The sequence below is a fragment of the Vidua chalybeata genome, chromosome 1 (genome assembly GCF_026979565.1).
Source record: "Vidua chalybeata isolate OUT-0048 chromosome 1, bVidCha1 merged haplotype, whole genome shotgun sequence".
Taxonomy (NCBI): Eukaryota; Metazoa; Chordata; class Aves; order Passeriformes; family Viduidae; genus Vidua; species Vidua chalybeata.
The window spans coordinates 6,587,938-6,603,784 of NC_071530.1; the positions used below are offsets into that span (position 1 = coordinate 6,587,938).

Genomic DNA, 15,847 nt, shown 5'->3' on the forward strand with positions numbered 1-15,847 from the left:
CAATTTATTGGTGACTGGACTCATTGTTACAGTATTAAATAAGTGAAAATTATTCTTACGAGCCCATTGGTTATCTGAATAATGCAGTTATGCTTTTTTTATTTCAGTTGTTTCTATCTTAACTGTTCAAACCTGCCAGCTGTGCTTGCATTAGCAGAGCTTTAGGCTGTTGAGTTAAAAATACATATAATCTGTTTTTTTCATGCAGCATATATCAGGACTGAGAAAGATCCTAATACTTTGGATTTGAAAGGCATGTCCTTTGCATCTGCGGTATTGAGTTTTTTTTCTGTTTAAGGGGGAAAAAAAAGTGAGGAAGAAATAAAGAAGGATTTGGCTTTGCTTAAGTTTCAAAATCCTGCTTGGAGAAATCAACTGGGAGAGGATGGATATTTAAGACACTCATCAAGATATTATGACCATCCATAGGCTGAGACAGTTGTTGGGTAAATTGGCAAAATGTATTTCCTAGAAGACTTCACAACACTGGAGAGCAAAGGAGTCTGGACAGAGTAAGACTTTTATTCACTGTGTCTGCATGGAAGGAGTTCATGGATAGGGAGATGGCTGAGGTAAGAATCAAGGGTTGAGTGTCAGGCTCTGTGAACTGAATGTTTCCTCCTGTGCCCAGCTGCAGTCTCCTCTCCTTCTCCCTCTGCACTTATCAAAGTGGTCATTTTTTGTTGCACACTGAAATGAGTGGAGAGATTCTTATTTCTTGGTATGTTGAGGGAGGGGCAGAGATACATTAATGTGATTGTGCTTTGTATGCATAGAAGTGTAGGGCTGGAAAGGTTCTCTTGGTTCCTCAGGGCAGATCCCAAGCAGGACTGATGTGGCTGAAGACTTAGAAACCTCCTCTGGCCTAAAGCACATCTGTAAGAAGGCAGTCAATTTAAAACTGTCTAAAACTGGAGTGTGCAGCTCTGACACTGATCATGACTCTGCTTAAATGGTGGAAGTGGTTGAAATCCAAAGGACAGTGTTTGTCTAAATACATATGTGTTGGTGAATAAAGTAAACTAAAAAGCCTCAATGTGATTTTCATACACAGGGTTAACCTTTTTTCTGTTCTGCCTTCAGAATGGTCTGCATAGTGAGTCTGTATTTTCCTGCCAAATAAATTACCAAATGTCTTGGTTGAATAGCAAGGTACTGAACGGGCACAGGCTGAGCATTGTGGAGATTCTGTCTTTTGATTTAAATGCAGTATTTCAACATCTTTATCATTTTACAAAATGCCAGAAGGAGAGGAAAAGAAGGTGAAGCAGATCTAGCAAGGATGAGGTGGAAATAATACTTGGTTTATTTAGCTTTGGTTTGCATTGGTTACTTTTGTAGCAGTAGCCAAGCATGAGCTTTTAGCCTGGTTAGAGATGGAAGGGATGTACAGCAGTGTCCTCACTCTGGTGATTAGTAATTTATCCCTTCCTCTTTAATCTGAGTGTGCCTGATGTCAGTCACAGCAAACTTTAACTTTGTCATGGCTGGAAGTGCCACAGCAGCAGGTGTAGCTCTGAGCTATGAAAGAGATGCAAGGAACTAGGGAAATACTTAATCCATGAGGAATTCTGCTCTGTGTGCCTGTCTTCTGACTGTTACCAGAGATAGAATAGATAGTTTTTTCTGTGAAAGCTGCAGTGTAGATGTATCCTTAAACAACTCTGAAATGAGAAGGTTCCTTCTCTGTTATAGTAATTTTTATCTTACTAGGACAGTTCTGCTCCAAAGTGTCAGTGCATGTCAGGATTGTCCATCCGTGTTACCATAGTGAATGGAAAAACATCTCTAGCAGTTTTTGAGGAGCAGTATGTTAGGCTTGGACAAATCTTACTGCAGATGACCTTCTAGTGGCCATGCAGAAAGAACCTGGCAAGCACCCAGATCCCCTTTTATGGAGAAGCATTAATTGTCTGCAGACTGCTGAGCAAGAAGAATTATTATAATGAGAGGATATAACTGTTTGTCTGCTCTTGCTCCTCTACAGCCTCTCATGCTTTTTCTGAGCCAAGGTTCACCTTGGTGTGGTTGTGTTAGCACGGGGTATGAGGCACTGGGAATTGGTCATCTGTTCTTCTCTAACTGGTAAACCTATTCTGCTAACAAAAATGAGGATTTTCTTTGATCATTTCTGCCCCAGAGCATTTTATGCTGGCCTAATTTCATGGCTTTGCAGTTAAGCAGTGAGATTTCTGTGTGACAGTGTTAGAGAGAGAGCCTGTTTCACAAGAGTGCAATTCATCTGTATGCACAGGGTCAGCCTGAGATTTAAACCCTGTGTAAGACCCTTTTAAGCTCCTTGGGCTCAACTGCTCCGTAGATTGTTGCCTTGCAGAAGTGAGGGAGTTTGACATGGTAAGAACAATGGGTAAATTATTTTTGAGGAGGGTGGGTTTTGGTTTTTTGCTTTACTCTGTGGATATTTTATTCTCGGGAGATGATGACCTGCTGCAGTCTGGGAAATGTAAGCTTGAATTTTGACATATATTCTTTTTGGATGCAAGTCACTAAGGACTTACAATTGCATTGCCAAAGTAAATGGTGTCTTTATGATGTTCTTTGGGATCATTAACAGCTTCTGCCTTTGTTTAATAGTTTCCCATATTGAGAAGGAATAATTTGTTTGTACTTATAAATGTTCTGGTTTGTTCTTTGCCAGACTGACCTGAAAACTCCTGGTTTCTGACTTTTTGAGTAGTTTGAAAAATGCATCAGCATACACGATTGACTCCTACCCCAATATTTGTTTTCTTAAAATAAAAGTTTTGCTAATTAAAAGGTGATTAAATTATTTCCTGACTTTTTGTTACTGTGGAAAGACTTTGTTTTGGTTAGGTAGTGATGAAAGAAATCAAATTCTTGGAGTCAGCATTTTTCCCCCTCAGTTTGAGGAACTGATCTGTATAGTTTTTGAGGCGTGTGGGTTTTTTTTGTGTGTATTTGGAGGTTATGTTTTGTTGGTTGTGGTTGGTTTTGTTTGGTTTCTTTTGCAGGGTGGGGGAAGGGTGTTGAACATTTTTTAGATTTGGGGAACTCCAGAAAGACCACCCAGTTCTCCTCCTCCATAAGTAAAGTATAAGTAAAATAAGTAAAATATTTTCACCAGCTTCATTTGCTTCACTTCACAGTTTTGCTTATGCAGTATAGCTTGGGAAAATTGTCTTACGGATGTCTAAAGTAAAACTCTACTCTGGGTTGCTTCCTTCCAGCTCTAGATGGCATCTCCTTCAGGGACTATGAATGCTTTTCTGGAGTCTGCAGAGGCCTGGAGGAACCCAGTAAATTACCTTAGAGCTTTTCCTTCTTTTCCTGTCCCATCTGTCTTCTTTCTGTGCAGAAGATTATCTGTAAATGTGACTGTCTTGGTGCTGTGTGTTGTTCAATAGCATACCATTTTTTCTGGAACTTCTGGGACATTCATGAGGGCAGTTCTTAAATTTGGGGCAGGAAGAACTGAACCACGTAGCTTTTTTGAATCTGTGCTCTCTCATTCTATGCTTTAGGATAGGATCTGAGCTACAAAAATGGATAAAGTTGGACCTAGTCTTGGGCAACTGGCTCAGAGTGGCCCTGCTTGAGCAAGGGGGTGGGACAAGGTGACCTCCAGATGTCCTTTCCAGAACAATTCCATGAAGAATCAATTCCCTGTAGACATATTTAATTATATAGTAACATGTTTAATTCAAGGCAGGAGTACTGGAAATATACTATTGTGGAACAGATAATTATATAGCTATTCTGAGGAAAATTAATCATTTTTACCTTTAATTGTGGTGTGTCACTGGGCTCTTAGTGATTGTTTGCTCCATATTTTAATGCAGTGGTATCCACATTAAATGTGAAAACTGGTCATGTTTACTTTTTGAATGGGACAATTAAAAGGGATTTACTTCTTTTAAGGTCTGTGCCTAAAGTTTAAGCTCTAAAAATCATTTAATAGAGGAGTAATCTATTGAATGTATTTTGCAATGTAGAGGGTAACAGGCAGCACTCTCAAAATGTGTGTTTTCACTCTTTTCCAGGTAACTGAGAATGGGCCCTCAAGGATGCTGAGTTTACAATGGGAAGTGTCACACTTCGCTATTTCTGCTATGGGTGCCTCTTCACATCTGTGACCTGGACACTTCTGCTCTTTGTTTATTTCAACTTCAGTGAAGAGAACCAATCCTTCAAGAATGTGCCCATCAAGGGGCTGGAACCTCAGAGGCCATTTCCAAAAAAATTCTACCCCCGTTTTACACGGGGACCAGTTCATATACCTGAATTGCAACAGAAAGAGAATAAGATAGGAAACTCTTTTGGAAATCATATCCAGGATCCAGTTAAGGGGGAGATAGAATTCTCTCCTGAAATGGGTAAGTGGTTTTTAGTGTTGGTGACAAACTTAATAACACAACAGGAGAAATGACATTTTTTTTGCAGAAAACTATCTCAGGGAAAAGTGTATAAGGAAGAAGTTTTCTTTGTTAAAATGCAAGTGGTATTTGTGGCTCTCTTCATTAGGAATTATTTGAAATTTATTCTACAGTGCTTAACCCAAAATACACTCTTTCTAACATTTACATCTATGCTGTGTAAGTGCTGATGAAGACTGGGTTACAGCAGGGTCTGCCGTTGATGAACTGAATCTTGCTTTCAGAAGGTTCAGTGTGTGCTTGTTTCATATCTTACTCCTGTTTTAATTGGACTCAAATACATAAGTTTTAATTAGCTACAGAGAAACTCTACTTATATGCAGTAATTAAAAATAGCTTGATATCAATGAACAATTAAGAGGGCCCATTAATTTGGAGAATATGCTTGGAGTATGACTTAATCTACAATAAATGCATGGGACAAACTTAAAATGCAAGATTGAGATGACAATGGTTAGAGCCAAATCCTGCTTACTTTGTACCAGCAAAGGTCTGTGTGTTTCACTGGAGCATGTTTCATCAATGAGGTGATTTAGTTTTGTGTTCCAAAATAAAATGCTTTGTGTATTCTAGTGCTTACAGCATATTCACTGCTGTGTTTAGATGAGCAAACAGGCACATTGTGTACTGGCTTAAATCTTGATTTTAGTCTGGAGGCAGAAGTGTTGTGGCAGAGTGTTGGGGTATTGGTTTCTGCAGCTGCTTTGGGAAATACAGCACAGAAACAAACCTTCATAGCCAGGGTCTAATGCTCAGATCTCAGTGAAGTCCCCTGTCATGACTGTGGACAAATAGTGAATCACGAGCTTCGTGAGTTCATAGAACTTTACCAAACTTCACTTTCTGAGTTGGTCATTAGTCCTGTGTGAATGTTAGAAAAATGGCAATTCATGTTGCCCTGTGGCATTGCAAGTGTTTTTCAGTTCACTGCAAAAAGCCTGAGTGCCAAGTGAGGTGAAGGCCAGTCCAGAGGTGGCCATTTCTTTCCAACTATTCAGTCTGGGCCAGGAAAGAAATGGAGCTTTTTAACTGAGAAGTCCTTTGATCTTCAAACCAAGTGACTGGTTTGGTTGGTGAAAGCCAAGGGGAGTTACAGTGCCAGGATAAATTCTACAGGAATCATCAGGACACAGCTCTTAAGACGAGGTGTTGTAGGAAAGGGCTCTCTGCAGTCTGTCTGGGGTAGGACACTGATAAACACACAAAGCAAAAAAGAAAATAAAGTGAAGAGAAAGTATGATAGTCAAAATCAAACTGTCATCTGGTAGGTCAATCTGTCTTTTCTTTTTTCATTAATGTGCGAGAGCCACATAACTCTGCTTACGTAAAGCCTAAACTGAGGTTTTGATTGCAAGCCCCTTATTTTCCAAGGGCTTCTATATGCTGTTTGAACTGAAATCATTCAAGTCTTTTGCATGCATTAGATACTGTTCTTCATGAGGTGGTTTTAAAAACATTAGCACTCCTTGAATATATTCAGAGGACCAAAAAAATATAGTTGGCTATGGATGGATTGTAGAATGAAACATTTGGGATGTGTTTTAAGCTCGTGCTTGGAATGAAAAAAACATTTTAAGGTGACCACAATACATTGTGCCACTGATTGTGCCAGAACAATGTAGCTGGGTGCCTGAACTGACCAGCTGGAGATATTCCTTTGGGAATGGATGTGTTCATTAGGGGACTGACTGACCCCTTTAGACTGCTGGGGCTGAAGGAGTGACACTGCCACTGTAAACAGACCTCATTCCTACCCCCACAGCACAGCTCATCCACAGTGGGAGCACTCAGCGTGAGCAGCACAGCCACAAGACACTGTGTGGGTGTGTCCCATTTATCTCACAGACATCCCTACCCAACACTTCCCACTTGGTCCTGCTCAAATGTCAGGGCATTTACTCTTGAGCTGTTTGATTGTGCAGCTGCATTGCCATTGCTGAACTCGAGACTAAAAGCCACAGGGTGGTAAATGTAAATGGTGGGAATGTGGATGGAATTCTCTCCAGAATGTCACTTGATACCTGTGGGTAGACTTTGTCATTGAGACATAGCTGTGCTCCGAAGGCCCAGAGGGATTACTTGTTTTGAAGCTTTTTTCCATTTCAAACTTTTTAAATTACTTTTCTTTTGAGTTTAACTCAACTCATTTTCTCCAGGCTTGAACTCAGCTGGCTTTTTCATAGCTGGTGAAAACTGGAGAACACGAGGTGTGGAGACAGGCTGAGGATTGAGTTTATTCTGTCTCAGGGTGAGATTTTATTGCTGTCAGCAGCATCTGGATAGGAGGCTGTAGGGAAGATGGAGGCAGACTCCTTCCAGAGTGCATGGGATTTTGATAAGAAATTGGAGCGAGGGCATTTCAGTTATGGAAAAGGAAAAATATTTTCAGTGTGATGGTGGCCAAATGCTTGAACAGGGAAATAAGAGGTTGTAGAATCTCCATCTTTGGACATACTGAACTGCACTGGTTCTGAGCAACCTGGTCCAGCAAGAGCTGGACCTGCTTTCGGTAAGGAGATTAGACCAGGTGTCCCTTTCAATCTGAATTAGTCTGTGAATGTATAAAACATATTTTCCTAGAAGTATGGTAGTATGCAAATGAGGAACCCTCTTGTTAACTATTTTCTACAGATTTTGAATGATATGGAGACGATGGGCAGGGTGAAAGGAGGTAACTTATATCATCCTTGCTCACTTCTTGTACTGGAATTTCAGTACAATTGCCTCTGTAGCTTCATAATAACTGAAGAGGTGACAGGCATCTCATTCTGTGCAGCCAGCTGAATAGAGACAGTAAAAAATAATCACTCTGCTACCTGAATTGTTGCAGAAGTGGCTAGAGGCACAGGTGGTGGCAGACACCAGCTGTTTCTCCTTTGTGGAGTTGTGTGAAGTGCCACAATTCTGGTTCTGTTCACACTGGTGAGTGCATGGCTCAGTGAGAGAAGCCCATGGCACTGAGTCAAGGCAGGAAGGATGGCATTGAAAATTTCATCTTGGCTTATAGCAGTGTCCTAATACCAACAGTTACTTCTGCCATGCTTAGTAACAGTTGCCGCTTCTGCTAAAATAATCAATAAACAGCAGCTCTGCTGGTGTTTTACTTGCTGTCAAAGTCCCAGGTGAGATAAACAAAAGTTTACAGTTCTTGCATAGCTATTTTTGTTACCACGGACTTCAAACTGCATGAAATGGGAGCTGCTATTGTGCAGATTTTTCTACCATTCTAAATGTATTTCCTCACTCAAAAGTCCCATTACACACCTGTCACCTGTAGGGATAGATGCCTATTCATTGTGTGCCAAAGTCTATCCTCTGTTGCTTGTTTGATGTTGGTTTTAGATGATGATAAGAATTAGAGGCTATATGAGTGAAGGGAGGCAATAAACACAAAAGAGCCAGCAGTCTTTGGAGAAGGATTTAATTTTATTACAGCTGCAAGGGCTCATAAATGCTGCCTGTTTGTGAAAGGGAGCAGAAATAGTTGTACAAATACACACTTTGCAAAACTAGAGGGATTTTTAAGAGCATATAATGGGTTTTTGAAGAGGTTAAAGCATATGTTTCAATCCTTGATTTCTTTCAAATGATGTTTTTAAGCCTTCTAGCTGATCTTGGCCTGTTTCTTTTGCAGGAATGATTTTTAATGAAGAAGATCAGGAAGTGAGAGACTTGGGCTATCAGAAGCATGCTTTCAATATGCTTATCAGCAATCGACTGGGATACCACAGGGAGGTGCCTGATACCAGAGATGCAAAGTAGGTGCTGATTTTTGGAGAGAACTTGGCATAGTTTCATGTGCTCAATGGCTTGTTACACCTGATGCAGTGTTTAATATTTTTGGTATTTCTGTCATACACTGTTCCGTCTCCATGTGTTGATGAAGGCGGATTCTTCAGCTATTTAACAGGAGTGCTTGAGGTTAGGATTTCTGTTCTTTGGTCTTTTCTGTCTTTTTTTGACTGAATATTGTTTCTGGAGATGTAATTTTTTTTTTGGTCAGCTGCTAAAGGTATATGATAGGTTGTGCACTGCTCTGAATATTTTCTATTAAAGAATAGATATTTTTCTATAATCTACCTGGTGCATATAGGGGAGGAACAACTTAGCTCTGTAACAACAATAAAGACTCCCAACACTGAAAAATAAATAAACTTGCATAAATTTTTCTAGTGGTTTCTCTGGTATGGGTGAATGTAATGACTTGTACTTGCTGATTGAGAATTGAGCTCATTCTAAGTAAATGAAAGCTTTTCTTGTATACTTCTGAGTTTTCATTTATAATTTCTTATTTTTATTGGATCCCCCCATGCCTGGCACCTTCATATGGCATTAATCTGTGATACTTGGCCCTATTAGAAGTAAGGACAAGCTTTGAAAATAAGAAAGAATGATATTTTCTTTGAGTGGGATTCATCTTGCAGATTAAGATGCTTAGATAACTGCTTGTCTCTGCTTTTATTATAATTAGCAGAGATCCAGTCAGTGGAGTTAATGAAGCATGCAGAGCTCTTCAGCTGACAAAACACACTTGACAGCCTTAGGGTGAGCTGAACACTATTTAGACTGCACTGACAGCAGTGACTAGACTTAAGTGTCTTAATCTACCCTCTGAATCCCAGTGTTGGTTGTGTAAATAGGTATTTAGCACCAGTGGAGGTTTTCTGGGCTATCCAACTCTGTCTCCAGCAGCTGGCCAATAAAGCTGTGGTATTTTTGTGGGCCTCATGTCATATTTGAACTGTCTGAGCTACCTGAGGGGTACTAGGCTGTGTTTTGACAGCTGAAACAAGCCCTCACTATCTTCTGATAGTGGAATTGGATAGAGATTGAGGATCTCTGGTTCTTATTCCCACCTCAGTGCATGATATCCTGTTTCCTAACAAGCAGCAGTGTTAACTATTGAGTCTGTATTATGTGGAAAGTAACTTACTATGCTGGGTCCTCCTATAGCTGTTACATGTCTGGGCTCATTATGTTCACGTTAGGGGTTCCTCCTACACGTTTAATGTTTGTTTGTTATTTAGGAAGTTTCAGCAGTGACGCAGCTCTGTGGAAACCCCTCTGTAAATAGTGGCAAAAACACTGTTCCTGTTTGCAGATGCAGAGAGAAGTCCTACCCTGCTGATCTGCCCTCTGCCAGCGTTGTGATTTGTTTCTACAACGAGGCGCTCTCGGCCCTGCTCCGCACGGTGCACAGCGTCCTGGACCGCACCCCCGCCCACCTCCTGCACGAAATCATTCTGGTGGATGACAACAGTGAATTGGGTGAGAGACTCTTTAGGAATATTACACTACTGGGCCTTCCTGTGCTTTATTGACTGGTCAAAATAAATTGTGGAAGTCATCATGTAAAACCAGTTTGTACTGCAGCCCATCACCAGAGTGCCAGCCAGTAGAGATGTGTGGTGTCCTGAGATGCCCAAGGTGGCATCCTTTTTGCCACTGGTGCCATTTTACTGATGAGCTTTGTGTCATACAGGCTTTAACATTCAAAATCAGGTTTTGAAGGTAATAATCACAGAATCAAAGAATGCTGGGGACTGGAAGGGACCTTAAAGATCATCTAGTCCCAACTCCTGCTGCCATGGGCAAGGGACACTTCCCACTAGACCAGGTTGCTCAAGGCCCTGTTCAGCCTGACCTTGAATGCTTCCAGGGATGGGGCATCCACAGCTTCCCTGGACAACTTGTTTCAGTGTCTCACAACCCTCACAGGAAAGAATTTCTTCTTAATATCTGACCTTAATTTTCACTCTTTCAATTTCTATTCATTACTCCATATCCTGTCACTACAGTTCCTGGTGAGTCCCTCTTCAGCTTTCCCTGTAGGGTTCCTTCAGATACAGGAAGGTTGCAATGAGGTCTCCACACAACCTTCTGTTCTGCAGGCTGAACAACCCCAGTTTTCCCCTGCCTTCACAGGGGAGGTGCTCCACTCTAATCTCACCTCTTGCATGCACTGATGAGCGAGGGACATGAAGCAGTTGTTTATAATTTGGGTTTTTTAAGCAGTTCCTGGCTTGGGCTGCTCAGGTGCTCAGAGCAGATGGCAGACAGGCCACTACTCGCTGTGAATGCATCTGAAAGGAGCTGGAGGCGCTCCCGGCTGCAGTCTGGCCGATGGATGGCTGTGGCACGATGGAAACAGTGCCGTGTTTTGTACTTGCTCAGCGTTTCGGGCCGGTGCTCAGCGTGGCTGGGCGGGCTCTGCGTGGCTCTCCAACAGCCTCTTGTGGCCATGCTGGGAGCGGCTGTCCTGGCTCTGGGGGCAGCCTCTGCTCCAGCAGGCGTGGAGGGGCCCTGGAGGGGTAGGTTCTGCAGAGTTGCTTTGCTCCTGTTGAAGGATTGTTGCTTTTTCTCTCGATTGACAGACAAGGCAAAGACAGACACGCAATTCAAGCCTGGCCCTCAAAAAGCCTTTCATGTTGGCCCTTCAGAAGCCAAATTACTTTTGAGGAATGTGCTAGCATAGCAGTTTTGCCAGCGTGACTTTGCAGGTTCCCTGCTCACCTCTGTTCAAGTCCACATCTTTTTTGCATTTTAAAAATGCTTTTTAGATTGTATTTTTATTTAATACATATAATTATAGCTCCCTTGGTCTTGTTTGGTTTCTGGTTTAAGGTCTCACTTGCTCTAAGAGACTGATTAGATATGTCTGGTGTAGAATGGCATTCTCTTGTTATGCTGGAAGTTGATTTCTCTGAGATCAGATCAAATGTTGAGATACAAGAGAGAACAAAGATCAAACACTCTACCTTGCTGATAAGAATGTGTAGCAATTAAAAGCTTGTTTTGTTTTGTGTTTTGGGAACATATGCCTTGCTATAAAGTGTCTTGTGTAATTTGTTTTGTATTCAGAGCATACCTTACTTCAAAACTCAGTCTTTTGAATGTAAGGATGCATTTGATTGATGCCTGTGTTGAGGCAGTAATACCATCACTCTTCTGGTCTGTTGTTAAATTGAAGCAATTGGTGAATTTGAACCAAATTAAGTTCAAAACATTCAAGTAGCTATTTTTGTCTTTCTGACTTCAAATGAACTTGTTCTGAAGCCAAAGGCAGGAGGAGGTATTGTTTACACAGAATTACTGCTCTTGATGCTAATGATCCTGTGTTTTTGCTGCTGCTTAATTTTAATGGATGGATTCCTACAGCAGAAGAAAGGTGGGGACTGGGGATGGTTTGGGAACTGAGGAAATGGCTAAAAACTTTGGCTGTGTTGTGCATGTCATGAGCTCGGGCAGATTGCTTGATCTTTAGCCCCTTTGTTTTGTTTCTTAATTAAAGATTAATTTTCCTTCCATTGCCTGCTTTCTGAAGTGGTGTTCTAGACAAAATTTTCTCTAGTTCTTCACCTGCAAATATGAGAACTGTGGTACACATCAGTGCTGTTGTGCAAACCTTGGGCCTTTGCACCTAGTTTTGCCTCAAAAACCTTCTTAGACTCAATCATCAACAGTTTTACTAACCAATCAGGCATTGCCATGGCTCAGCTGAGCTCACTGTTGTATTTTTTTTTCCATTCCCTGAAAGGCAGGATTTCTTTTTCTGGTATGACCTCTTTCTCCCTGATTTAGCCTTAACCTATTATGAAGAAGCCCGAGGATGTGTTTTGAAGGCTGTTACTGGAGGCATTCTTCTGTGTAGGAGGAGAGATTGAGGAACAGAAAAGGAGCCAGTTGTCTGCAACTCAGTACTTTAGAACAGTTTAAAATAATAACACTCCAGACTCCCATCCTAGGGCCCGTTTTGCCTTTGTTGCCTAGATATGGAAGAAGGTAATGCCTAAAGTAATTTTTGAAGACTGGCTAAAAGGGAGCAATTCTCTCTTTGGAGGAAAATTTCTCAAGCTGGATCGAAGCAATTTTTTGGATTGTATCAGAAGTAGTCAGCCTTCCCAGTGGACATGAAGGTGACACACAAAAACCCAACAGCAAAAATCTCAAAATGTGTCCGAAACAAACCTGCCTGTTAAGAATGATCTGTGATGTGGGCACAGTTGCCAGCAGAATGCTATTTTTTGTGGGTCAAAAATCTACTGGCCCTTCCATTCTGCTGCTCAAGCCAATGTTGTGGACCTGGTTTAGCTCCTGGTGTGGATGTGACATCTTTTCCTTTTTTTTTTTTTTTCCTATTCTTTTCAGAAGTTTGCAGATGTGCAACTCCTTCCTTGTTTATTTGCCTCATCTGCTGTAAGAGTTGAATTTGATAACTGAGCTTTTCTGCTTTGTGCTGTCCCATTGTTTCTGCAGGTGTACACTGTTTTTCTCTTGCTATAATGAATCAGGTGAAGAATGATTCAAACAGTATTTTTTTTTTAGGTTTGCAAATCTGCCCTGCTTGTTTGGGTATCTCATTTGGGTAGCACTTTTTAAAGACTATTTAATCAGTTTTCTAGGAAATTTTCTCTGAAAACATCTTCCCTATTGTCTCTGACATATGATGTCATTATTCCATACCAAGGGAAGGAATTCCTGTGACCCCAATGAATTCTGTCTGTATCTCCCAGAGAGTTTCCTAAGTCCTAGAGTATTCTCTAGCATCATACTTGCTGTGTGTTACCTTCTCACTTCTGATCCACCATGTTTCCTTGCAGTGCAAAAACTAAGATCTTAACATTTGGAATGGCATCTGGGAATCTCCTGCCTGAAAGTTCTTATTCCTCCTTAAGGTTACAGCTCTGACTTCCACATATATTCCCTTGGCATTTAATCTTGTTAACAACAACTTTAATGTTTGAGATGACATTCATCAGAATAATGTTTATTTTGGCATATCCTCTGATGAAAGTCTGTCTGCCTCTCTATACTGAGGTTCTCTATGAAGTCTCAGTTGGGTTTTTGCTTTTCTTTCTCATTTTATATTCCTCTTTATTTTTCCATAAGCTTATTGACTTATGCTTTTCCATTACTTCAGTCCTTATGTGTCCATCTTCTCTTCAGTAGTTCTGCTTTAATGTTAGAAACCACTGGCCTTGGGTGAAAGCAGTATTTACTCTTAAAATTGCCATTGATGTTAGCTAAGTTACAGTAGTGCCCATAGACTCCAGTGAACTCTGCACTCCTTCAAAAGCACAGGCTTGCCAGCAGAATCTTTGATCCTTTTGGGTTTTAGAAAAGCAACCAGCTGTGAGTGACTTGTACTTGGTATCTGTTGTTCTGTCAGTTAAGCAGGCACAGATAATAAAAGGTGTCTTCCTGCTTCTTCTGAAATGTGTCAATTTGTTTTCATGTATGGAATGCAGTAATTTAAATAATTTGCCTGCGTGAAATGTTTATTGTCGCGTCTGTTGCAAACGCCAATCACCATGAGAAGAATTTGGAAACGTGTTTCTTTGAACAGCAATTTTTTTTAGTCTAGTAGTTCCAGTTAACTTGAGTAATTTACTAAAGGCATTGCAGGGTAAGTGTAGGATGTGGCAGTACTGTCCTTACGATACTCTTGCTTTGAAGCTCTGCTGTGTCAGGGTAATGTTTTGATCAAGATTTTGGCCATTTTTGAGTTAAATGTCTTGAGGTTTTAAATAGAGCTTTCAGAATTTCTGTCCTGTTGTTGAACTTGTGTTTTCCCCTTTTCAGCTGACTTGAAAAAAGACTTGAGTGAATATGTTAAAACTCAGCTTCCCAAAACCACAAAATTGGTAAGAAATGAGAAGAGAGAAGGCTTGATCAGAGGAAGGATGATTGGAGCCTCTCATGCCACAGGTACCATTGCTTTTTTCTCTTTTCCTTGCATACTTTGACAAGTAGTTGATTGGGTGACTTCTCTTTTTGTAGTGCAGCTTTTCAGATGTTGAATGTTTGACCTGTGGTTACTTTAGCCCCCTGAAGGGGGTCTCCATGTCATTCCACACTCTAAGCTATGCAACTTAGCATTATCCCCTTAGCATTCTTCCCCTGCACTATCTCAAATGATAACTGAAATTTGGATCCAAATTTGAGTGTTTTTTAAATCATGAGACACTTTGAGTGTCTCAGCTGTTGATTATTTTCCTTTTTTTTTTTTCCTGGAGTCATTTGCTTTCAAGAAAATGAGGTACTTTTTTAGAGTGGGTAAGTGAAATTGTGAAACAAAACCAGTATTGTGCCCTAAAAAAGTACCTCATTTTATTGAAAGTTATGAACACAAGTTATCATCGTCCCAGATCTTCCTCTGCACTGTATCTCAAACAACGACTGCAGTGTTAGTGAGACAATGTAGAGTTTTTCCTATATTTGCCCTGAAAGAATGTTGTTTCAGCAGCATCTCCATGTGGTCAAGATACTGTAGTTGCAGAACATTTTTTTGCATGTTTTATGTGCAAACTTTTGCTCTAAAATGAAATCTGTTCTGTTTTAAGGTACCCTAATCTGGTTTTTAATGCTCAAATCTAATAGCAATGTTTTTTGTATAGGCTCTTCTGTCGCAGTGAGTGTTAATTGGGAAAACCAATATTTGGTGCTTTATGAGCAGTCTTTTCCAGAATGTGCTTTCAGTTAAATTCTCTGGCATCTGAGAAAGTGTGTGCTACTTTCTTAAATAATTTTGAGTGGCAGATAAGTCTCTTAATTGGTGTTTACTCATTAGCATTGTAATGGTATAATCCAGAGATAAGACTGTGCTTGCATTTTCCAAGCTGTGCTAAAATTCATTTCAGTTAGTGCAATTTTAAGTAATTTTATTGCTCTTCTGAACTGCAGGAGTTCCATCCCCATGCCCAGTCAAATACTGTCTGTGGGGTGACTTGTTATATTTGCATGCTCCAAAGTTGTTTTCTTTAAAGCTGTTTCCCATCTCTTCCACGTTATTCTAGTGTTAAATTTTGTTTTGTCATAAAGATGCTGGTGCCTTTTTAGACCAAGTGAGCATGAGGGTATGTCATAGAACAAACTGTTCTTGCTGACTGGGGCAGGTAATCTCCATGTAAATTGCCAAGTATTGCTTTGTCCACTGTGCGTGTGTTTGCACTGAATTGCATGTTTGTGTTCCGTGGCACTGTGGATCTTTGTGTTGTGTGCTCTGCAGGGAAGGTGCTGGTGTTCCTGGACAGTCACTGTGAGGTGAATGAGATGTGGTTGCAGCCTCTGCTGACCCCCATCAGGGAGGATCCCAGGACCGTGGTGTGCCCCGTGATCGACATCATCAGCGCCGACACCCTCACCTACAGCTCCTCGCCCGTCGTGCGGGGGGGCTTTAACTGGGGCCTGCACTTCAAATGGGATCTCGTTCCCTTGGCAGAACTGGAAGGACCCGAGGGAGCCACTGCTCCAATCAAGTAAGGCTCCTCCTCTCTGCTGAGAAGCTCTGTGTAACACAGGGATGATCAGGAGCACTTCCTAAGCAGTAGGGAGTGTCCTCTGGCTGTGCAGGTTTAGGACCAGGTGCCTAACCTGTCAAATATCTGACTTGTTTATTTCACTTAGAAATAGGGAGTGGTAACCAAAACTAT

The 15,847-nt window shown here is 41.0% G+C and overlaps 1 protein-coding gene across 4 annotated transcripts in view; it reads left to right on the forward strand.

Moving 5' to 3' along the window:
• GALNT11 (polypeptide N-acetylgalactosaminyltransferase 11) overlaps window positions 1-15,847 on the forward strand; it is a 46,988-nt gene that overhangs the window by 11,815 nt on the left and 19,326 nt on the right. For 3 of the 4 annotated variants that reach the window (XM_053963418.1, XM_053963426.1, XM_053963435.1), the window contains exons 2-6: window positions 4,023-4,355; window positions 8,050-8,173; window positions 9,517-9,683; window positions 13,998-14,123; window positions 15,424-15,673. In XM_053963418.1, coding sequence (XP_053819393.1) covers window positions 4,061-4,355; window positions 8,050-8,173; window positions 9,517-9,683; window positions 13,998-14,123; window positions 15,424-15,673 — 962 coding nt within the window. In that variant the 5' untranslated portion in view covers window positions 4,023-4,060. Of the gene's footprint in view, window positions 1-2,336; window positions 2,356-4,022; window positions 4,356-8,049; window positions 8,174-9,516; window positions 9,684-13,997; window positions 14,124-15,423; window positions 15,674-15,847 lie in introns of those variants that run through there. The other variant, XM_053963445.1, reaches the window with a different exon arrangement.